Source organism: Notolabrus celidotus, chromosome 14 (genome assembly GCF_009762535.1).
Source record: "Notolabrus celidotus isolate fNotCel1 chromosome 14, fNotCel1.pri, whole genome shotgun sequence".
NCBI classification, from domain to species: domain Eukaryota; kingdom Metazoa; phylum Chordata; class Actinopteri; order Labriformes; family Labridae; genus Notolabrus; species Notolabrus celidotus.
The window spans coordinates 4,829,274-4,853,200 of record NC_048285.1 but is presented as its reverse complement, the minus strand read 5'-3'; the positions used below and the strand labels follow the sequence as shown (position 1 = coordinate 4,853,200).

Genomic DNA, 23,927 nt, shown 5'->3' with positions numbered 1-23,927 from the left:
TCATGTTTCATACAGTATACAGTAAGTGAGCAGCTATGATCATTTATTTCCCTCAGACTTTAGCTGATGCTCACAGACCGTCAGCTCTGATTTCTTACACGCTTTTGTAATATAGAGTCATTTTCAGAGACGTTCAAATGTTCGATCATTTGAACAGAGCACTCACAGCTGGAGCAAAAGATCACAGAGAGCAGGTAGGAGTTCTATATCATCCCAACATTAGCTGACAGATGCATTACCATCAGAGGGATCTAAGAAACAGTGCTGATGATCGTACACTAGCTCTAAGCACTAGACCACCCCTGCTCCTCGTAACTATTACAACTATCACTCAAACTCAATGGTTTCATTGAAATTCAAGGCTTAATGTAACGCAGACAAAATGAAGACACACTTCTGAACATGATGCAGTGTTTTATCACAGGTTTTTAAATCCTGCAGTGCAAGTGTTACCACTTTTTCAGCAATGCAAACATACAAACACGGTTATAATATCTGCACATTCAGGGTGCTTGAGAACATGATTGTTTTGGTTCACATAGCAATGTAAAACTTTGGATTAGCACCCGACTTGCTGTTTTCATGTTCATTCAACAAAATGCATTAAAAATGAATTTTCAATGGAGGAGAGTTATAATTTTGGAGCAAACCCAAAGTAAACGTGTTTACGTTTTGTCCTTTCAGAATTGGTGTATGAAGAGAAGATCTCAGTCCATCTACCTGCAGCTGCTGACTGACAAACATGCTCCAGAGCACTACAGGTACAGATACTACACACATCTACAAGCCATCCCTAGCCTAAACCCCAACCCTAAACTACTAAAGTTGACGTACTCTACTATGACTTTTATAACAAGCCTTACTATAGTATGACATACTAGACTATGACTTTTAAAACATGTCTTACTATAGTATGACATACTAGACTATGACTTTTAAAACATGTCTTACTACTACTTTTCTTGCATGCCTTACTACAGGATGACATACTATAGCAAGGCAACCCTAACCCCATTTGATGATGTGTTATTATATCCTCCCTCCTCCCCTGCAGAGTGATCGGAAGTGTTTCCCAGTTTGACGAGTTTGCCCGAGTTTTCCACTGTCCGAGGGGAACGCCTATGAATCCCGTGGACAAATGCTCCGTGTGGTGACCGCTCCAACCTGAGGACAAAAATCCGTCTTTACAGCCCTCCGCCTACACCCGACATACTGCCCTTTATAACATTCATCAGAGCCAACAGGACGGCACAATGTGCATTAAGCCTTTCCTCGGCTATGAAGGTTGCAGGATGGAAACTTACCTTTTCATCTAAAACGACGAGTCACTTAAAAATGTATCATGTACATATAAATCATCTTGTTATATCTATTTTTCTATGTTTGAAATTATGTTCAGATCATCTATTTTTCTATTTTAGCAGATGTATCACTCATTAAAGTTCATAAGCTGTTTGGTTTTCCATCTTGCAACATGTTTCCTCAGTTGTTTCTCTTCTTTGTAGCATCGAGCAGAAAACCTTCAGCATATCAGAAGATTCAAAACTGGCAGCAGCGGTGATTTCAGTCCCGAATATGACAGACGGATTTAAATTGAACTCAGATCAGTAGCATCCTTGTGCCTGTCAAAATGTTGTATTGGGAGTGTGATTTGTGTCACAATGCTGCCCTCTGGTGGCTGCAGAGTGCAATGGTTCACTGTCCGCAGATCATGACTGTCGTATCGTTTGCCTGCATTTGGTCCTCTTGTTGCTGTGAGTGTTTGTAAAGTTTTTAAAGATTTGTCAACTTTTTAAAAAAAAAGAAGGAGGATGTATTTCTCAGGATTTGAAGCAAAGTTGATCGCCAAATGAATGATCTTTGGGTCTCTATCTACATTCAACTCTTCAGTCTACAGTACAATCACGAGCAGCATTTATCCAACATTGGAAGAGAAGATTTTTCCTCTCTGGATTTCACGGCAACGACTTCATCCCGGTGGACAAGCTGAATCAGAAAAAGGAGAAGCCATTGATTGTTTCCTTATGGACTGGACGTAGCAATTGTAACATCACCCATTGGTTTGCAATCTGCCGTGTGGAGGCCTCGGGGTCTGCATTTTATCTGTCTGTTGGTTTTAAAGCATGAAGTGGTTATTTGTGCCTAAGTCATTCCCGGTTGATTCTCAATATCTACTGGTTTATCTCAAGATCTCATGAGAACAAAGCAGATTTTCCTTATTTTAAGATAAAAAAAACTAGTTTTCTTGAATAATGGGATGATTTCTGGTGATTTAGAAATCAAAGCAACATACCATGCTGTATTGAGATGGATCGAGATCATAAAAGGATCAGGAAAAGATAAGTGAAAAGGAGTTAATTTCTACTTACACGGTTACTTTCTGAAATCCTGCTGGAGATCAGAAACAATGCAGATTTGAGGCGCCTCAGCGTCGTCATCTCTTTCCAAACCACGAGGCTGCGTTCATCTCGTCTACACAGTCTATGAACACAACCCAGGAGTGAAGTGAGAGAGTGTGTGAGGTCCCATCACCAAATAAAAGAAGCCAACACTCTGTACATAAGAAGGTGAAACTGGCGGGTGCAGAATGATGCAGTGTTGTTATAAAAATACTTTTGTATAAACCAGTCGGTACAAATCATATGAATCTTTGTACAGTGGAGAAGTCTATCAGATGTTATGGCTGTACAGTTTGTTTTTGATGAAAGTGAAAGTGCATGTTTCCACCATTGAATTCTGAACCACACATGTGATGGACATCAGACACACACACACATGAACACACACACAGGCCTAAGTCTACAGCTGCTAATCCACACGTGGCTGCTATCTCCTCTCTGTTGGTCACCGTTTAATGTTTGAATAAACACAAAGGATCACTGTGTCATGGGTTTCAGTCTGTGTTCACCTGTGTGTGAAAGTGAGAGAGTGTGTTATTATCTGTGTGATTGTGTTGTCAGCTGTGTCCTCACAGGCTCTGATCCTCCACAGATGTGAGCTGGCTCTCTCTCTCTCTCTTTGGCCTCCGAGGACATCCACCTCTCCAGCTCCATGTCCTGTTTGGATAAAAGCTGCAAAACTGAACAAAAAGACAGATTTATGATGAAGCATCAGCAAGCTGTGCAAACCGGAGGTGTGTTTCACAAATAAGATAAACAGACAAACAGTTTGTAACCAGTCTGGGTGAGGAAAGGTAGTTTACGTTTGTATTTCAGTAGAAAAGGCGATTCAGAGTGTTTCAAGACACCAAAAATACACGTCAGTAAATCATCATTAAAATCAAAGCAACAAAAACAGAAAGTAAGAATATAATAAGATGATCTAAAACACAATCATCGAAGTTACAGTGTCGTGTTGAATTATGAAAATGGGTATTAAAATGAGTAAAATAAACGTACAAAAGCAGCTGTTAACAGGGGAGTCTTTGGCCTTGATTTAAACGGTCTGAGAGTTTCAGCAGACCTGACATTTTCTGGAGATTGTTCAGATATTTGGGGCATAAAAACTGAGAGCAGAAGTGTGCCAGACAACCTGAGCAGTCTGGATGGTTTCTACTGTACAACAAGGTCACTAAAGTATTTAGGTCCTACAGCATTCAGCACTTTATAGACAAGCAGCAGTATTTTATACTCTACTCTCTGACAGACAGGGAGCTGGGCTAAAAACTGGACTGATGTGATCCACTTTCTTGGTCTTAGTGAGGACTCGATCAGCTGCAGCTGTTTGAAGTTTTTGTGAGACTTTTTTAAAAACTCAGCAATACATGGACAAGTGTTTCCAGGTCCTACATGAGTCCTTTAATGCTTGACAGGAGGCTGACTTTGCCTCTCTTGCTCTCTCTTCATCTCCCTCTATCCCTCTCTCCAACACAGTCTCAGCAGATGTGTGTCTAACATGAGTCTGGTCCTGCTGGAGGTTTCTTCCGGTTAAAGGAAGTTTGTCCTTGCCACTGTAACTTGCTAAATGGAGCTGTGGTATAGACCTCTTGCCCCTTTCAAACCCAAAACACAGATTTAACCTAAGCTCAGTGCAAGACAGATTCCTGAGTCAGTGTGAAGGGGATACGGTCTCAGCAGATGTGTGTCTAACATGAGTCTGGTCCTGCTGGAGGTTTCTGCCTGTTAAAGGAAGTTTGTCCTTGCCACTGTAACTTGCTAAATGCTGCAAAGTGCTCTGCTCATGGTGGATTAAGATGAGATCAGACTGCGTCCTGTCTGTAAGATGGGACTGGATCTTATCCTGTCTTGATGTTGGGTTGTTTGTTAATAATAGAACATGGAGTACGGTCTAGACCTGCTCTGTTTGGAAAGAGTCTGAGGAGAATGTTTGTTGGGATTTGGTGCTATATAAATAAAGATTGATTGGCCTTAATGCGGATTTTCAAATTGAGGTCTGAGTCCATGAGTGAATTTTCCTCTCGGTGTTTTAAAGTTTCCAAAGATCTGTTAGTGGCATGGTCTTTACTTTTTATGAACCCTATCCAAAACCTAGGATCATACCTTATTTGCTTTTGAGTGTCTGCAAACTATTTAAAGCAACACAGATAAAGCCAAGATGTTTGAAAAACATCGCAATCACACCAAACTTAATGCATGATTCAGACTGGGGTATCTATTTATTCTGGCTTTTGTGTAGGTTTTAATCATTTCTTTAAATTCATCATTTAAATTAATATTAATAAACCATATCATAAACAAACAACAAATAACACAAACAATAATCTAGTAGATACAAAAAACACTTTCAAATCATTCACAGTCAGTCAGAAAGCAGGCCTCAAACTTCCTACAAATAAAATCTATAGACTGTGCATATAGCGCCATCTTGTGGTAGGTGTGCAGAACTTCAACATATGTTGCTTCAGATGATTTCACTTTCAGTTCTGATCAAATGAGACCAAAAGTCAAGTCAAACTCGGCAGATCAACTAACCCCTTACAGGATCGAGGATCGAAGGTTTGTCGATGGAAAACACGGAGGAAACACGAACCTGTGGGCAATGGTGAGAGTTTACTCATGAGAGAGGAAGACTCACTTCATTATATTTAAAACAAACTGCTTTTAAAGGTTTTTATTATCAGGGTGAAGTGAACTTATTGATCGTATTGAAGAAGGTGACATGGACGCTTTACTAATTCTTACTGTCAGTTTGTTCACTTAAAGGAGCTCAGAGTGATCTGTTCATGTGTTCACACCTACAGTCACTTTAAAGCTTCGTATGGTGCATGATGTAACATGAGTTTACATGTGTTATAATTTAAGAGTCCTATCAGGGATTATCTGTCTGTAAAGTGATCTGAAATAATCCCAGTTTAATGTTTAATTCAAAGTGAGCTCAGAGTTTCATATGAACGTAGGTGTTTAATAACAGCTGGATGTTTGAAGCTGAACAAAAACTAAATGTTTACTTTCACTTTCGTCAGTGTCAGGGAAAGGAGAGGTTAAACTGAGAGACAGGTTCAGCTGCAGTAAAGCTACTAACGGCAACTTTTCCCAGCCCGAGCCAGGTGAAACCGGAAGTGACGGATAGTATCAGATAGGCTTTGTTTTTGATGAGAAAAAATGTAAATAGGAGATAAAGATACAATTAAAATTAAAAATGATGAGAAAATATAAATGATAAAAATATAAATGAATACAAAAAGTGTAAATAAAACAAATTGAAATAAATAATTAAATGATTGAAATTTTTTTTTAAAGTGAAATAAATAAATAAAAAATGATGAGAAGCAATACTTTACATTCATCTTGAACCTTCAAAATATATTATGAAAGTGAGGCAACACATTTTACGCTAAATTTAGATGCAAACCACGAAGTAAGCATGATGTTCAATCTCATTTTAACGCCTTTATAAGCTAATGGAAAGGTACGTTTTACTATAAAAATAGTATATAGTAATAGTTTAACATTTTCCAAATGTCTGTCACACATTTTTCTGATGGTTTCATACTCTTTGTAAATGGTGGCTTTGTAAAGAGTAGTGTTAAATATGTTGCATCGATAGAAAACAGCATCTTATTTTGAAACATTTGTAAAAGGGACATAAATATGGCATAATAATGTGCTTCGATTCAGGCTTTGTCTCTGGTTTAAAAATACTTTTAAGTAACAGATGAAGATGTTATGGACAGAAATGTTCCACAGTGCATCTAACATGTAGAAAACAGTTAAAGTAATAATGTATAAACTGTTAAATTTAAATATTTCTTAAAGGTAGATTCTCTTTTCTGTCTGTCTTTAAGCAACAAACAGGTCGCAGCTGTCAACTTTGCTCTGCACGAAACGCACTGCAGCCGCTTCTTATGCATCTGTCCTGACTGTGATGAATCAGTTCCCCGCGAGCAACTGAGCGCACACAAAGAGGAGCAACACACCCAGGTACACACACACAGACACACACACACATATGTATATTACAAAATTGTGCACTATTTTCTCTGATGGTATTCAAATCCTTTTGTTTGCAGGTGAGATGCTCAAAATGTAACAAGAAGATGGAACGATGTCACCTGTTGGATCATGAGGTGAGGTGACAAACATCTGTAGTTTCAGCTCTTGCAGGAATACAAATATTAAATGTTCTCCTGTATCTTAATGTAAGACAGGTAGAAAATCCTAAATCCATGTTTTCACCTTCTTCTTCTTCTCCTCTCCTCTCAGACTGACGAGTGCATGGAGCGTCTGCAGAGCTGTCTCTTCTGTGAGCTGGAGATGCCGTTCAAAGACCTGGACGAGCACTCTCTGGCCTGTGGGAGCCGCACAGAGCTCTGCAGGGAATGTGGACGCTACATCACCCTGAGGGATCAGCCTCAGCACGCTTTGACCTGCTCGGATACCGACAATGCCTCCTCAAGTCCTCCTCAAACTATCAACAAACCACCAAACAACAGTAAGAGATAGCGGCCTTTGAGGCTTCAAATCAACATCCAAGAAGTTTTCTTCCTACAAGAACTATTCTCATGCATGTTTTCTTTCTGCAGCTAAAAGAACAGTGGACTGTAGAGTGTGTAAGGTGTCATTTCCAGTTGAGGACGTAGAGGAACACGAGGTAAACACCTTTTAAGAGCATTACTGTGGAGATGTACCGTTACACTTGACTCGTGATAGTTACAGTTAATGATTGTGGATGCATGAGGTGGGTGTTTGTACCCTTTGACCCTGTTTTAGTATCATGAACTCTCAGGTTTCTGCTGTGTGTGCTCAAAAAAAGAGACATTTAGCGTCATTTGATGCTTCTTCAAACGATGGCTTCCTCACTGCTTCAGTCAGACTGATTTAATGAGGAGCAATGATGTAGAAGTGAACGGTAACTGAGACTCTGCTGCAAATAATGGAAGAGATGAATGCTGCAGAGTTATTGTGTCAATATGTATATTGCAGTGCAGCTCTTAAACTTTCACATCATAAAAATATGTGCAAATAACTTGGTATAACTATGATTCAGCCAAATAGAAGTCAAAGTAATTTAAGATGTGATTGAAAATGTGCCAAAAACCGAAAGAGTCATTTTATTCTGCATGTTTTTGCAGCAGAAGCAGCGAAGATCTGCTGAAATTTAAAGTGTTTTTACCTCAAGATATAAAAATGAGAGGAGGGAGACTGAAGAGGGGAGGGGTGGGGGAGTATTCATATTTATATTCATCACTAACTTGATGCAGAGGCTCCAAAATGCATTGCTTGCAGCACGCTCCACAAAAAGTCAGGCTGCACAAAAGTCCTGAAGAAGATTTATAAAACACTTCCTATTGGAGCTTTTCAAAATAATTGTTTTCATTCAAATGTATTATTATTATTTGTATAGCGCCAAATCATAATAAACGTTATCTCAGGACGCTTTTACAAACATAGGAGGTCTAGACCACTCTATGTCATATTATGAACAGAGACCCAACTTCAAGACAGGGTAAGACTCAGTCTGACCCCACCTTAATCCACCATGAGCATTGCACATCGCAGTATTTAGCTAGTTACAGTGGAGAGGAAAAACTTCCTTTTAACAGGCAGAAACCTCGAGCAGAACCAGACTCATGTTAGACAGCCATCATGCCTCGACCGAGTTGGGTCTGGAGAGACAGATAGAGGGGAGTAAGAGAGAGAGGTGATAGTGATGAGACGAGTAGTAGAAGCTGTTACCGCTGAAGTCCAGCACGTCTGTATCAGCTGGAGTCCAGATTGTCCGCAGCAGGAGGACGTCTACGGCAGCTCAGAGGAATCTATGAGACAAGGGAGCTCAGGGACTCCAGAAAGGTCTATGGTTAGTAACTTTAATGGGACAGGTAGATTTAAAGTAAATGATAAAGGGATTGGGGGGAAGGGGGTGAGCTAGGATCCCAGTGTGTTAGTGAGCCAGTTCCCCCGGTAGTCTAGGCCTATAGCAGCATAACAAAAGCTGGTCCAAGCCTGAGCCAGCTTTAATTATAAGCTTTGTCAAAAAGTTAAGTTTTAAGCGTACTCCTAAAAGTGGAGAGGGTGTCTGCCTCCCGGACCTTGACTGTTAGATGATTCCAAAGGAGAGGTGTCTGATAACTGAAGGTTCTACCTCCCACACTACTTTTAGAGGATTTTAGATTTTAGGTATAACTAGCAAGCCTGCATGTTGGGAGCGTAGTGTACTAGAGGGGTGATAGGGTATTAGTATCTCCTCCTCCTAAATGATGCCAAAAAAAGTGAATTCCAAACATCCACCTTGTTGAGTTATTGAGGTCGTACCTTGGTCTTTGTTCCCAAACCAGCTGGAGTGTTTCCTGGAATCAAAACGAGAAGTCACAGAGGCTGAGTCCAAGCAGGGAGAGGGAGAGGAAGAGAAGGAGGGAGATGGAAACGTCTCAGAGCCAGGGTCCTCTCCTCGGCTCAGCAGCACCTACAGGGCGAAGTCCAGGTCAGAAGGATCCAGAAATGGTCCCTGGGGTAACGGAGGCGACCCTGACCAGATCAGCACCTGCCCTCACTGTCACCTCGCCCTGCCTCTCATCACACTCCTCTGGCACGAGGTATGAGCAATGCATCCTAAATCCTACAGGATTAATTAATACATTTATCGTTCATAAGCTTTTATGTTAACAAGATTTTCTTCTTTGTGTGTTTTTAGGCGAAGTGCAGAGTCCATGTTCACTTTAAATAAAGAGAGAGGGAGCAACACAGAGTGGATCAAAGGGAAGGAAGACTTCAAGGCTGACAAACTGTTCTATTAGTTTTGGACTATTTAGATATAATTCATGTTAGATTAAAGTTTACATCTTTTTGTAAGCTTAGGGAAGAGCTGGAAGACCTGCATGATATTTATATGAAGAGGTCATTTTCCTCTGACGTCAACTCAAACACTGTTACTTACTCATGTCTTACTTCTGTGTTTTGAAACTTCTATAGGGAAGGGAATTAATAAATATGTATCATGTCACAGTTTAGTGATTGAAAGTTTGAAGGCACTTTGTCATATTTCAAGTTAGAACGATACTTAAACCCCTGTGAGGAAGCTCTGGGGCCTCCTTGTGGACAAAGAGGGAAACAGTCAGTTTGGAAGGCTGCATTAGTTAGCTGGATGCTTAACCTTCAAATGAGGCTTGGATAGATCATTTAAAAGAGCAACATCATAGCAGCAGATGAGGGTGACGTCAGAGGAGAATGTCTCTGGTGAATACTCCGAGTGAACTCTCGACGACACTCTTGATAACTTTGATGCTCACTTAGTTTGACACAAATACAACAACTTAGCTGTAGGATACTTCTTTCCTCTTCTAACAGAGTCAAAAACGTCACAAGTTCAGAAAATGAAAGTGTTGTTTGTGGTAATTAATTTGGTGCTGCTAAAGTTTACATGAACAAATAATGCATGTGTTGAAAAGTAATTTCCTGTGACATGTCGTCTTGTCACTGTGTATGAAGAAGTTATTTTCTTTCTAAAGTACATCTGAAATTTAAAGAAAGTAACATAACTTATCCAAAGTTATTAAGGTGAATGTTGTTAGTATTGTATTGTTGATTGAAGATGCACAGTTCTGTCTTTGTGGAAGGTAGTTTTTGTGTGGTAACATGTTTTAATCTGAGGGATTTTGTGAAACCTGGTCCCTTAAAGGTTACAAAAAGGTTTTGGAATTACTCCAGCACATTGTGTCAACCAGCTGCAGAAAAACAAGCTTTAATAAGTGCATCCTAATCTTTCCATGCAAATACTTCTGATCAAAGTACATCCACAAAAAGTGCCACAGAGAGACTCAGATTTGTAGTTTTAGTGTTTGATAAGATTTAGAACATTTTGGCAGGACAGTTTTTATATTTTTAAACCAGAAACAGGCTTTATGTCACCCTTCAAATCCACTCAATGAACCGGCCACACAAACAATGAAGTGATGTTTTTAATGTTTGCATTTGCAAAGCTATAAATTTGTTACAGTACATGACATCTCTACTTGAGAAAAGGAGTCACTTCTTGAGTTGAAAATACAAAATAAAAACTGTGATATGAATCGGCTAATATATTTAATTCCAGCAGGCCAAATTAAAAAAAAGAAAGAAAGAAGAGATCCTCGAGCAGGAGAAAGTTTAAAACGTTTGAAATCAAGGAGTAAAAAGAGTTCATGAGCCGTGTTAAGATAAATAATCTGATATATATTGAATCAAAACTGAGCAGCGAAGTACAGTACGCTAAATGTTAAGCATAAATCATTTCAAAGGCACTTGCTGAACCCTTACAGTACAACGTCTTTTAACTTTACTCAAACGCGCGTATAATAATAACCCGTACATGTATCAACATCACAGTGCATCATATCCTCGTCATCCGTCAAACTCCACCAGTAAGAAAAGGAATGATTCATATTTTAAATTAAACTGCAAAGTGCCGAAGCTGCAACCTAAAAACAAGATACAGAGAATCTGCTCCACCACAACACAACGTTACATTTCATATCATATATATAATATAGAGCTATGTTTTCAAGTCCTCCAGGAACGACTGAAGTTCAGTAAAATACTGTGAGGAGAAAATCTGAACTGCACAACCTTCCTACAGCAGTCCATCCACAACACCGGGCCGAGCTTTTCTGTCAACTGGATTCATTTTTCAAAATAAAAACTTTTCAAACCACGAAGAAGAAGAAGAATCAGCTCTCAGAGATCAGTGCTGTGACTAATGAACCTCTACAGATTGAAGAAAAGAAACAAGTCACTGTTTTTAAATTTGAATCTTTAACGTAGGAGTGATATATATATAACTTTAGCGCTCTTGGTTTCTACCTTTAAGGGTTTTCATTCATGATCTCATCTTTGCTTTAAGTCTGTAGGACCCCGAACATACAAACTGATGAAACAAAACTCAAACTACAGAAATTGCAGGAAAAGTACAGAATTAAATTCCTATGAAATTCCTCCGTGCAAATGTATTAAAAGTCATGATTAAAGAATGACATCTCTGACCTCTTTAACTCTTTATTTTCTTTACTAACAAAGCTAAAGCAGCATGCACCGTTAAAGAAGAGTGCTTATATTTTGACTGTATGTTCAGCGGTCCTTCAAACTAAAACAAAGTTAAGGTGAAATGCGTTTTCGGACAAGTTCCAAAGCTCTTATTTTTTCAACTACAAAGAGCACTTTTCATTTTAAAGCTTGAGTCGGACTGACATGAAAGTGCGGAAAGCGATGAAGTCACTTCTTCTTTAAACTCTTGATCCAGCTTAATGAGTGTGCTTGTGTGACATCTACACATTTAATTTAAGAACACGGGTCTCATAGTACTTGCTCAGTGAGCGATAAAAATAGATTTAATTGTGTTTTACTTTAAAATGACTGATTCTTTAATTGTCGTGTAAACAAGGATGGGCCAGTGAGCCTTGTTGATTCCCTTTTCATCATTACAGCATCCAGTTTGACTGGATTTTTCTTCACGCTTTCAAATGCGACAATTTAAAACATTTCCGGCCTCATCGTTCAGCATCTCCGGAGCAGCTGTGAGCAACTTCAGCATCAAAACATGGAGTTTAAATACGTGACTCTTGAAATGAGAGCGTCATTTCACCGATGATTACACAAAGCAGCAAACTGGTACAAATCCTGCAACATGCCTGATCTTCAATTCTTACAACCACATAACCTATCAACTTCTCTTAATAACCAAACACACACCACATCTGTTTCTTTAATCAAATTTCTCTGGTGTCTGTTTAAGTCCTCAAAGTTTCTGCTGTAGTCGCCATAAACTGTGGTTAAAAGGTGTAACAACCAGATGAGGTGTTAGAAACTCTTAGCCACACTGACGGCTTTAGAGACTTAAGAGGGGATGTGCACCGGAAGAGCAGCACTCCCCCATCTGCTCCTACAGCAGGAAACACAGTAATTAAAAAGGCTTGTGGTTTAAAAAGTTCAGATCCATTTCTACATCCTACCACGTCTACGACATCTGACTGATCAGTTCCAAACGTCTTCACTTGCTACCGTTTTGTCAAGGCCGTTGATCTTCTCGTGCATCAAGCCTTCCTCGATGGCGACCTTCGACTCATGGACCTTTAGAGAGAGATCACACTGATGTTTGATTTTCATACTTTTGGGAAATAATCATCAGATTCAAGCTGTCAGATAAGCTGAGTGTGGATATAAGATCTGGAGTGCTTACCCTGAAAGGTTCACTGATTCCAATGATGCTTTGCAGAGCATTACAGAAGTAGCAGAGCACACATTCTCCTCCCTGCACGGGGATTTCCTCTTTATCAACATAAACCTACAAAACAGGACGAAGTTATCTTCATTTTATTTTCCTTTCTTTCTGCAGAGATCTACTTTTGATGTGCTTCAACAAAACAAGAGAGTGGACTGATTTCTAATTCATTGGCTCACGACTCGATACCTGTATGATTTCCTCGTTGAAGGCCACCTCGTCATCTTTCACCCACGTGTAGGTGAGGTAGTCTGACACACTGTTGAATCCAACCTGAAATTCATAACACAGTCAGCACTCTCACACTGAAATAGCAGATTTATATTCCTGAGGTTAAAGTTTGTTGATTGGCGAACCTTGTAGAGTCCAATCCAGTCCCACGTGCTGGAGGGGAATGGCTGCAGAGGGCTGTACAGGACTATGGAATCGATGTCTGCGCTCCAGTCGCCCTCCGGCTGCAGACGCACCAGAGGAGTCGTGTGAATCTTCCTCAGCTGGAAGGAGGAAGAAATACATTCACATTTGAATATGCTTGGCTTTGAGAGAACATTGAGAGGTTCATGTGCACTGTGTTTTTCTGCAACGCAAAGTCAGCATGAAGCCAGTTTCTTACCACCAGTGTGAAGACGCCGATGACCGGCTTGTGGTCGCTGATGCTGTACTCCATTTTGCTGGTGTACAGTTCCTGCCTGACCTTCAGAGGGTACTCCTCGTCCTCCTTCAGCTGCTTCAGCTCCCTAACATCGAGTCCAACATCGCTTTCATCTTGCTCCTCGGGGGGCAGATCTGTGGGCCGCAGCCGCCACAGAATCCTGTCGGTCCACGCTGGCTTACGCTTCTTACCGCTGGAGAGGCAGAGAGGAGAGGGGAGAGTTTGTTAGAGGGAAATACTTCAGAGGAAGGATCCAGTGAGATGTGGGGCAGGGCAGGGTGGGAAAAAGCTGATTTTATGTACGCAAAACAAGAAGCAGTATTTATGAAACAGCAGTGTTGACTGTGAGGTTTCTGCCTTTTTCCAGCTGTGGTGAGAACTGCACTCACACTCAGGAGCTCTGCTGTGCTTCTGTGTGTGATATCAAGTTATAATCTAACACACTCACATTAGATTCTAAACAGTCACGGTGTTCGGTAAAGTAAAAGCATCTATTTCTAGCCATGCATGTTAGCTGCAATGTAGCATCTGCTGAGACCAAGTGAGTAACACCCTGGCTTTTATTCAAGACCTGAAATCAGGAGGATGTTATTACACACTGCAGGTTAATATGAACTACTGACATTTTGTTACTTAAAGGTGCTCTGTGGAGCTAATCGGTTAGTTTTTAAGTGTTATTGTGTGAATTCAATTTTTTAAAAGTTCGCTGAGATCCCAAGAATATTGTTCAAACACGAGCACAGAACAATCGAACCAATCCAGGTGTCACAGATCAGCTACTCACATGTTCTGGGGGGCAAAGTGACGGCTTTTATTAATAGGGTCTGATGCCTTAGAAGAAGTAAAGCAAAACCTTGAAGGATTGATCTCTGCAGCGGCCCCTCACATGAGTTGTTGAAGTATAACTTAAGCCTTGCAGTGGCAGAAACATGCACATTCAGAGGGCATACATTGATCCCATGATTGATTTCAGCTAAAGTAATCTACTCAAGGAATTCTAAACATTTTGTCCAGCATTAGTCTTTTTGAAATTAAGCCCAGCTTCAAAATATTAGACTTAACTCTTAAAACACTTTATACATTTTATTTTTCAGTGAGAGCGGGGAATGAGCTGTGGGTTTGAATTTAACCAGAGACTATGGCCTATATGGAGCACATGATTAAACCGCTGAGCCAAACCAGCCCCCCTTAAACACTGCAAAGACAACATCTTAGGTGCTTTAGAATATGCATTATGTACATCAGTGTTTGTCCACTGAAAGTCAGCATGTATTTCTTTCATAACACTGAGTTCTTTAAGTGTTCACGTCCTCTATCTGTGTATTAGTAGAGTCACATGACACCATCTGAAGGAGCTTTCATCTGTCCTGAACTCTCAGACACAAAATGTGAGACCTTCACATGAAGAGATTTCGAGTCTCTATCTAACAGCTGCATCATAATGCTACCTCAGAGTTTGATTCCACACAGAGCTCTTAAGTCCTGCCAGGTCCCACATTTACACACACGTCATATCTCCTTCTTTTACTACCTCAGCTGCTGCAGGTATAGACTTTACCCCGTCATAATGTCTCCATACGTTTAACGCAAAATGGCAGGGCAGAATAACAGTGTAACAGTACCACCTTAAAATGGCTGTTTACAGGGGAGCCAAGTTGATTCAAAAAAAGGAACAACCAGTCATAGTGCAAAAACTCCAGAATGCACCTTTAACAGCAGCAGTAGCTCCAAAAGAAACAGGTCTGTGAGTTCAGACATCTAACTGTTCAATAAACAAACACCTCAGTCTCTCTCTGCAGAGACAAACTGACATGTGTCTTGTTTATTTTATTTGCATTATGAAATTAATGCAGCCTTCATTAACCTTTTGAGCAAAGGTTAAAACTTGAAGTTACCATTCAGCATAAAAAGGGAGACTACTTTTATCCTTGTGGTAAAAGTAGCTTTATGCACAAACTAAAGAGAGGATTAAGAAGGGATGACATGATGTGTTAGCGATGTGGACACAAATGTGTTTGAACTCTTACTTAAAGCCAAACCATGTCCTGTAGAGTCTGTGGAGTTAAAATGAGGCATAGATATATAAAACATAACATGTCAGCACAGAGGAAATAAGTAGGTTGAAACATGTTTATGTTTATGATTATGTTTATGATTAATCAGGTCATATGATGATGATGATTTCTTGAACGTTACCTGCTGTCGTAGGTGTCAGAGTTCGGGTCGAACTTGTATGTGGGTTGGAAGTCCAGAGGTCCTTCCTCAAACTCCTGAAGCATCTTTTCTTTGGTCTTTAACATGGTCAACTGAAAAGGACAACATATTTCAATATTCCTCCTAAACACTCACAGAGTGAGACTAATAATAATTTGGTTATGAAACAAACATTCAAGCCCTGTGTGGTCGAATATACAAATGTAAAGACAAGGACGGATGTTATTTTTATGCTTGCCAACATGAATGTTACACGTTTATGTCGTTTGGTGACTTCAGCATATTCACACTTTTTTTTTTTCAACTCTGCATCAAAAAAGGGATCCAAGCCGCCTTTCAAAAACGTTCCTGCACATCTTGTCTTGTAGAGAAAGCATGAATTTTATCTTTTAAACTGGTAAGCATGTTGACAATTATCTCTGCGTCCTTTCAGCCCACTTACTGCAATTAATATGATGCAAAATCTGTTTATTTGGGGTTTGTTTTGCTGTCATAAGTCAGATTTCAGCAGACATGTGACTGATGAAAGATGCACTGGAGCTAAAACAGAACTCCAATGGTATCCAATCAACAAATCCTGAGACAGAACAGAGCCTAACAAAGCTAGCAGGTCATCTAATTGGGCACTGGTCACACCTCAAGGAGCTGTAACAGGAAGTTAAGTTAGTTTAGACTTTGTCTCTGGAGAAGGGGGTACAATCAACTGAGCTTTGTGTCCATGCAGCTGATGTTATGATCAAAAACTGTGCTGGGTTCTCAGTTTCATCTTGAAGTGCGACTAACAGCAGGATACAGCTATAAATGTCAAACCTGGTCTTTACTCCACAGGAGGTTGTAGGTTTCGTTGTTGATACAGGTTCGGACAAAGTGCATTCCATGGTCCTGGATCCGGAAGTTGAGATCTCCAAACCAGAACACCAACCTGAAACAAGAGAGGGACAATAGAGAAGTGAGAAGTGTTAGGAATAAAGGAAATGAATGCGTGACAATTAAGACGGAAGCAGCATCTTCTCACCTGTGGTCAAAGACAGTCTGCGCCTTCTTACAGTCGAAGGTCTGCGTGCCGATGATGTACTCAAACTCGTCCACTCTCTCTGAGGCGTATTTCATGTGAGCAGCCAGGTGACAGTTGAGGAAGCAGAGCATGTGGCCGTAGAAGGACAGACGGACAGACACGCCACCTTTGTTTCCCTGAGAGAGGAAACAAGAAACAGAGGAAGCAGATGTTCTGTTGAGCCGCTGTGCTCTACTCATAACTCTTATCAGGAGGTAGATGCATGCCCCAGTGTGAGCTGCCATAGAATTAAGACTAACTTCACAGCGGGCAGAGGTTTAATGGATGTTTTTAACGCTGCAAATCTGAACCAAAAAGACTTTTAAGGGAACAAGATCCTTACTGTTTAGTGTAAAATCACAAGGCTGGGAACCTCAAACACTATTAAACACTGTCAACTGGGGAGCTGTGGTTGTGTATTTCTCACCCAGTAGCCGAATATGCCTGTGCGTGTGTACGTGGCCCTGACGTCTCTGATGAAGGGGACATGCTCCAGTTTGGAGAAGAAGAGCAGCAGCAGACCCTGCATTCTGATGGATGACACCTGGAATGCAAACACAGATGCACAAACAGCTTGATTTCAAACTTGTATTGACAGTAGGGAATTTAACGTTGATGCATTATCACTTGTGATTGGATGAGATAGTGTGTAGAGAGGGTGTTTGTAGAGAAATGTACCTTCACATAATTCAGCGGTGCCAAAGTCGTCATGAACAGCTGACTCCACGGGTCATCGAATATCGAGTCAGACACGAACCTCATCGGCCCCGAGTACACCTCCTGCAAACTGACACACACACAAACACACTCTAAAGCCCCAAACACACACAGTTATGTAATCCAATCACTTGCTCAACCAATTAATTCGCATTCCTCACGCCACCTTCCACCTACCCGATGACGTAGAGGTCTGGGCTCTTTGGGGAGTTCAGATGGAGAAGCAAGGTCACGTCATCTGGGGGATCAGCTGTGGCCACGTTCCACGTCACCATGTGGAGCCTGCAGACGAGAGACACGACAAAGAGGCATTTGTTATCCTCACATATATATAGGTTCGGCTTTTATCGGCTCCTCCTGCACGTTCACTGTCAGGAGTTAGTGGTTAGTTTGATTGTTGAATCTACATGTTATATCTTGGCTCTTGTTTTTGAGCAGTTATGTTTTGTTTTGTTCTTTTATATGTGCAATAAAATAAATTCAAATAAATGTATGCATCGCTGGTATCCAAATGAAACGTCACTTTCCTTCAATAAAAAAATATTAATAACTTGAAGAATAAGCTTTAATCAGAGCCTGACTGGTCTAAAAGTGTCAGCTGATCTTATCTGGCTAGTTGCAACATTTTGTTATCGATGTGCTTTCCGGTATGTCTGTCAATATGAACACTTTTTTAACAGAAATAAATACTTAACGTGATGTAGAAATGTTCTCCACTACTTTTTCCTGCAGAGCTGTTTAAAAATAATTTAGCACTGTATGCAGTCAGGTTGAAAGATGTATTTATACCTTTATCCTTATTTAATAGCAGGTTAAATACAATAACATTTTAACATTGATAGATTTTAAAAGTATAAACTCTTAAATAACCATAACAGACATGCAATCAGATTCAGATTTTTACTATTTTAAAGAGTTAACGTTATGCTATTATTTGATAATATCAGTGATTAAAATAATTTGGAAATCTTCAGTTAGGTTTTAAGTATCACAAATAAGTGTAGGTGGATCGTTAAAAAAAGAGGAAAATTGAATTATGTAGCCTTAAACCTGTTTTTAATTCAGTGGGATTATTTTATTATTATTGTTATTTATGTCGTGTGAATGTTTAAAAATCTGGTACTGTGGCAACATAGCCTGCAGCACATGTAGCAGACGGTTGTACACACACGATTTAATGGATTATGTGTGTGAAATAAAGTAAGTTATTTCTTTAACAAATCAGCCTTTAGTGGTGCCTTTAGTATGACTGCAAAGTACCTTTACAGTCATATCTGTGCAGATTTAGAATTATAGAATAATTTGAACTATTCTGTGCTTCTGTATATACTTTATAATTTGATTTTATTCTATTTTATCTTATTTTATTTTATTTGTATTTATATCTTATTTTATCCCTTCTTCTATTCATATTTTGACTTTCTTGCATACTGTTTATAAGAGCTCTGTAATGACCGAATTTCCCTCCCCCGGGTAAATAAAGTATTTCTGATTCTGATTATTAAAAAATAACCTGAAAGACCATCTCTGTTTTGAATCCAGCACTAATCAATTCACTGAACAGCCCTTCATATTTAAAGATCGGGACTTATTTTACCCTCAATAATCTGTTTTAGTGTAGCTACCAGATAACTTGAATCCGTCCGGCTCTACTTTCACGACACAGGATCTCATTCAGCTGCTTCTAGGTTTACAATCAAAGAGGTTCATTCAGAAGATATAAATCAAAGAAGAGCACATGATCAGAGTGTGAAGGCAGATACAGTAAGAGCCCTGTACTACTACTACTACAGTCGGGTCAGGGTAATACAGTCGCCACATAATGAGAGAAGTCATCAGTTCACTCAAACTCACAACATCCAACACGTTGAATCTGCTGGGATCGAGTCAATGTGAGATAATCTGAGGGCAATGTTCTACTGAGAGGTGTTATCTGTTGTCCAGAGATCAGATGCTTTATTTGATCAGGTTTGTTAAAGAGAATTAAGAGGAGAGAAAAACATGAAGACATGATTCTCAGCTTCAAAGTGAACACCATATTTTCTCTCCACCTGAATCTGTCCCTCTTCGGTTTGTTGGCTCTCTTGCCGCAGACGAGGAAGGCGTTATCCAGCGTCTGGACCATTTTCTCGTGCAGCTCGTTCCTGGGGTCCAGATCATCCACACACGTCATCAGCTGATTGAGCCGATGGCGAAGAGCGAGCTTGGTGCCCGTCGACTGTGTGGAGTGGGTGTCGGAGCGTTCGCGCCCCATGGTCCCAAAAAGCTGGCAGATCTCCTCCATCCTTGCTCAGAGAGTGAACCCTGCAAGGTTCTCTGTCTGCTCCAAAGCCAGAGAGTTACAGAAAGTCCAACATGTAAAGAGAATCAAACGAGCAGCTTTGGTTGCTGTTCACCAGACAAGTGAGGGAAATAAGGAAAGTCCTTGCTGGAGGATTTTGGTGCTCCAGAGTTGGGAGGAGTGATTAGGAATTTAATTCACAAGTCTTCTTTGTGTGCTTAAAACTACGTATAATCTCATTGGAGAAATGTCTCAATAGCAGGCTTATCAAACAATTGTGAAACCAACTCGCAGCGTAGGAACACAAGAACTCTTTTCCTTTCAAGCTGTCATGCAACAAGCTCCATTCTCCTCCAGCGGTGTGGCAAAGCTTTCTTTTTTCATCAAATCCGCATTAAATGGGTATTGCCAAGCAGCCTAATCCACAGAGGCAGACAATTCTGCTTTCTGAAAGTGTTGGAGCTCTGGTTGGCAACATGAAGACTCAGTCAGCTACAGACTGCAAAGTTCAGACATACAGAACTCTGTGGCTGTAGAATAAATGTCTCATAAAACATCTAAATAACTGAAGAGAATTCTTTTCAGTCATACTTGGACAAAGTCATCTCTGCCCAAAGAGAATACAACAAAGAGTCCACAAGGAGAGAGTCTGAACCAGCTTCAAAAGTCACTCCTGCATATTTTTTGCATTACAGAATGAGGACTTGTTGTTGGCCACGGGGACAAGTCTCTTTTGTTGGGTGCTGGCAGCCTGATGGTCCGAGTCAATACGGACCTACATCAACCGCCGGGCCACCAGCTTGTGATAGCTGAACGCTTCAAGGGTTCAACATCTCTCTAGTCTGCACACAAGTGGTATAAAAGAAAGCCTTATCTCAGACCAGCTGTGTTTTTAGTGTATTCATTTTGAACCATCACTCACCAGAGTCCTCTCTGACCTTTACGTGTCTCACCACTGCTCAGACTTAGAGCAATCTTACAGGATCGATCTTTCATCGCTCTCAAGCTGCTAAATATTAATGTATTTTTATGGTACCTAAAAAGCACCTGCATGATGACATTAAAAATAATATTTAAAAATATACAAACATTGCAAACATAGAGCTCCCTTGTCTTGTAGGTTCCTCTAGACGTCCTCCTGCTGTGGACGTTCCAGACTCCAGCTGATACTGACGTGCTGGACTCCAGCGGCAACAGCTACTACAGCACTACTCATCTCATCACCATCACCATCACCGCTCCCTCTGTCTCTATCCCTCTTTCCAGACCCAACTCAGTCTCAGCAGATGTCTGTCTAACATGAGTCTGGTTCTGCTCGAGGTTTCTGCCTGTTAAAAGAAGTTTTTCCTTGCCACTGTAACTAGCTAATTACTGCGAGGTGCAATGCTCATGATGGATTAAGGTGGGGTCAGACTGAGTCTTATCCTGTTTTGGTGTTGGGTCTCTAATTTGACAGAGTGGTCTAGACCTCCCGTGTTTGTAAAAACATCTTGAGATAACGTTTGTTGTGATTTGGCGCTATACAAATAAAGATTGATTAATTGATTTAATACAAGCACAAGCAGGCTCAACTCAGAAACTTCTTGCTTGAAGTGACAGAATGAATGTTTCCTAAACATAGATGACACGTGGAGGAGCTGCACAGGTTTATTTGACGACCATCTTTACATCTCTCTGTTTTTAATCTGTATGATGTTGCAATTTTTGATCAACAAACTAGTTGACAATTTTTACTCCTCTATGTGTTGGAGTCTTCATGGACTCTGCAATTGATGAGAGAAAGAGTGAGGGAGAGAGAGAATCTCTCAGAGAAATATGAAGTATCTCCATCCTTTATCTGTGACACAGCCACCTCAAAAGCCTGATATGTTTCTACAGACAGTATAAAGACACAAAAGCAGGTTCTCTCCATGTGCCAGCACTTTAATGATCATTCAGCCAGATTACTCTCTCAGGATCCAGCCCTTTCAGAAATCTGCTCACACACATGAAAGCCTTCTGTTTAACTACGTGTCTAAATCCGCAGTGTACCTTTTAACACCTGCAGGTAGAGTGTGTGCAGGTATGGAGCTGTGTGTTTGCAGAAAGAATGCACACATGGCAGACACGGATGTGAGTCTCACCTGAAGCTATCTTCCTCGTTGTTATCATTCCTGAAGTTGAGCTCAGGCTGCGGAGCATCTGACTGCTCCTCATTCTCCTCCATCATCCCCCCTGAAAAGCAAGGGATGAAATCTGCTTTAGTTTACACTGTGGGAACAAATTAAAAGCTTCAGCTACAATAAGTTAAAAACATATCAGAGCGCCTGCGCAGTGATGTTGACTGCTAGCTCAACTTGCTAACAACTTCACACGCTCCTCTGTGACAGGACTGTGTGTTAACTTACAGCACATCAAACACACTTACATTAAAACTGCAGCAGACTCAGTTTATTTAATTTAACTAAATGAAGTCAAACAAACTCTGTTCTTTAACGTTATCACCCCGAGCTGCTGTTGTTTTCATGTCCTTACTGTAACTGAACCCTCACGTTAGTGCGCAGAGAGCAGACGTTAAGCCTCATTTCATCATTAAACAAAGAATAGTCGAGAAACCAGAATGTGAAATATAAAGTGTTTATCGGGTACTACCTGTAAAATGCGCTGGCAGAGCCTGTTTTCTCTGTTTTCTTCTTTAAAATGAGACGTACAGTTCACAAGCAGCAACAATTTGACTGTACAGTCGTTTGTTGTTGTTACCCCCCAAAACCGGAAGACAAGTTCATGACCTTCAAAATAAAAGCATAATTTCTTGTTTTCTAAATGGCAGTCATGACATTTTACCACTTAAAGACGAAGAAGTTCGTTTTACATCAATGAATTATACCTATCAATACATAGATTATTTTTTGATGTTAGTGAAAGTATAATCTGTAAAATGAACAAAAAAAACAATCATTAGCATAAATTATTTTTGTTCCTAAGTACTTTCAAAAGTTGATTTTTTTTTCACCTGAACCACCAAAAAGAAAAAACATTAATACATAAAACAGATTTGGTTCTTATCACTAGATCAGTAAACGCCATGTCTTCATTTTGTTGCACAAATTTGCCAAAAGCTTTTATTTTGGTAAGAGATTTACCACCAGATTACATCCTTTCTGGCTTGACGCGGCTTAAAAAACTGTTGCATTCTAGTGCTCATAAAATGGTCGGAATTTTAAAATTCAGAGGTTGTTATGTAGACTCGTAGCCTTTAATCAAAAGTAGCAAACTCTACAAGAATCAAAAGATACAATATATTTTTAAGTTATAAAACTCAACATATACATTAACAGACGGTTATAACTTTATACTACATTGTATCTGAAAATGACACAAAAAGGACATTTTGCGAAGCGTAAATAATTTAAGTTTTGCCAAAAAAAAGGGGTTTACTTTGATCCCCCATATTTGCAAATTATTACGTTAAGTTTTGTAAAGTCAGTGTGTCGGTTACAAACATTTCTCAGATGTTTTCTGCTCGATCTCTATGGTGACTTCAGTTTATCCACCTGAAAACTCTGGTTTCCGATTATTCAGACATCACATGAATATATCAGGCAGTGTGCCAATTCAATGTTTACATTTAACGCGATCAGCTGAGTACGAAGTTTGAATAATAATTTTTTTTCAATTCAATTCAATTCAATTTGCTTTATTGGAATGAACAAAGACATGTTGCCAAAGCACATACAATCCATACACATAGATTATATATATATATATATATATATATATATATATATATATATATATATATATATGGCAAGCCGTTCAGGAAATAATATATTGAATGAAAGTCTGAATATATTGAATGAAACTCGATATATATGGAATGAAGTCTGAATATATGGAATGAAACTCGATATATATGGAATGAAGTCTGAATATATTGAATGAAACTCGATATATATGGAATGAAACTCGATATATATGGAATGAAAGTCTGAATATATGGAATGAAACTCGATATATATGGAATGAAAGTCTGAATATATGGAATGAAACTCGATATATATGGAATGTAAGTCTGAATATATGGAATGAAACTCGATATATATGGAATGAAAGTCTGAATATATGGAATGAAACTTGATATATATGGAATGAAAGTCTGAATATATTGAATGAAACTCGATATATATGGAATGAAGTCTGAATATATGGAATGAAACTCGATATATATGGAATGAAAGTCTGAATATATGGAATGAAACTCGATATATATGGAATGAAAGTCTGAATATATGGAATGAAACTTGATATATATGGAATGAAGTCTGAATATATTGAATGAAAGCTTAAATAAGTACTCTGAACACCACTTCTAATCGTATTGT

The 23,927-nt window shown here is 39.6% G+C and overlaps 3 protein-coding genes and 1 long non-coding RNA gene across 11 annotated transcripts in view; 2 read left to right on the top strand and 2 right to left on the bottom strand.

Moving 5' to 3' along the window:
• Positions 1-2,885, top strand: part of LOC117825006 (endothelin-converting enzyme-like 1) — a 184,237-nt gene extending 181,352 nt beyond the window's left edge. For 5 of the 6 annotated variants that reach the window (XM_034700580.1, XM_034700579.1, XM_034700576.1 and 2 more), the window contains 2 exons: positions 685-761; positions 1,055-2,885. In XM_034700580.1, the coding sequence (XP_034556471.1) occupies positions 685-761; positions 1,055-1,154 (177 nt within the window). In that variant the 3' untranslated portion in view covers positions 1,155-2,885. The remainder of the gene's footprint in view (positions 1-684; positions 762-1,054) is intronic. The other variant, XM_034700582.1, reaches the window with a different exon arrangement.
• Positions 316-8,934, bottom strand: LOC117825009. 2 transcript variants are annotated; one of them, XR_004633765.1, is made up of 4 exons: positions 8,712-8,934; positions 2,973-3,079; positions 2,370-2,481; positions 316-2,107 (listed from the first exon to the last, which is right to left on the bottom strand). It is a non-coding gene; the product is annotated as an uncharacterized LOC117825009 (long non-coding RNA). The 2 variants fall into 2 exon arrangements; XR_004633764.1 differs by lacking the exon at positions 8,712-8,934 and adding an exon at positions 8,136-8,187.
• xaf1 (XIAP associated factor 1) lies at positions 4,808-10,399 on the top strand. The gene is made up of 7 exons (XM_034700586.1): positions 4,808-5,001; positions 6,245-6,380; positions 6,470-6,526; positions 6,663-6,891; positions 6,983-7,050; positions 8,735-8,992; positions 9,091-10,399. Exons 1-7 carry the CDS (start codon positions 4,964-4,966, stop codon positions 9,121-9,123), a joined length of 819 nt encoding a protein of 272 aa, XP_034556477.1. The 5' UTR covers positions 4,808-4,963; the 3' UTR covers positions 9,124-10,399.
• On the bottom strand, positions 10,337-22,329 carry LOC117825007 (inositol polyphosphate 5-phosphatase K-like). 2 transcript variants are annotated; one of them, XM_034700585.1, is made up of 14 exons: positions 22,198-22,329; positions 21,690-21,780; positions 17,463-17,567; positions 17,247-17,355; positions 16,996-17,112; positions 16,530-16,705; positions 16,325-16,436; positions 15,497-15,606; positions 13,262-13,493; positions 13,005-13,142; positions 12,838-12,921; positions 12,607-12,711; positions 12,380-12,497; positions 10,337-12,309 (listed from the first exon to the last, which is right to left on the bottom strand). In XM_034700585.1, exons 2-13 carry the CDS (start codon positions 21,773-21,775, stop codon positions 12,402-12,404), a joined length of 1,470 nt encoding a protein of 489 aa, XP_034556476.1. In that variant the 5' UTR covers positions 21,776-21,780; positions 22,198-22,329; the 3' UTR covers positions 10,337-12,309; positions 12,380-12,401. The 2 variants fall into 2 exon arrangements, with proteins under 2 accessions (XP_034556476.1, XP_034556474.1); XM_034700583.1 differs by having other exon boundaries at positions 12,429-12,497.
• Between the last annotated feature and the right edge of the window lie 1,598 nt (positions 22,330-23,927).

Coding starts and splice junctions, on each gene's coding strand:
- xaf1 (XM_034700586.1), top strand. CDS start 4,964: ATGGAAAACACGGAGGAAACACGAACCTGTGGGCAATG. Junction 6,527..6,662: donor GTCACCTGTTGGATCATGAG/GTGAGGTGACAA, acceptor CTCTCCTCTCAG/ACTGACGAGTGCATGGAGCG. Junction 8,993..9,090: donor TCACACTCCTCTGGCACGAG/GTATGAGCAATG, acceptor GTGTGTTTTTAG/GCGAAGTGCAGAGTCCATGT.
- LOC117825007 (XM_034700583.1), bottom strand. CDS start 21,775: ATGATGGAGGAGAATGAGGAGCAGTCAGATGCTCCGCAGCCTGAGCTC. Junction 17,356..17,462: donor CCAGACCTCTACGTCATCGG/GTAGGTGGAAGG, acceptor TGTGTGTGTCAG/TTTGCAGGAGGTGTACTCGG. Junction 16,706..16,995: donor CAGGCATATTCGGCTACTGG/GTGAGAAATACA, acceptor TTCCTCTCTCAG/GGAAACAAAGGTGGCGTGTC.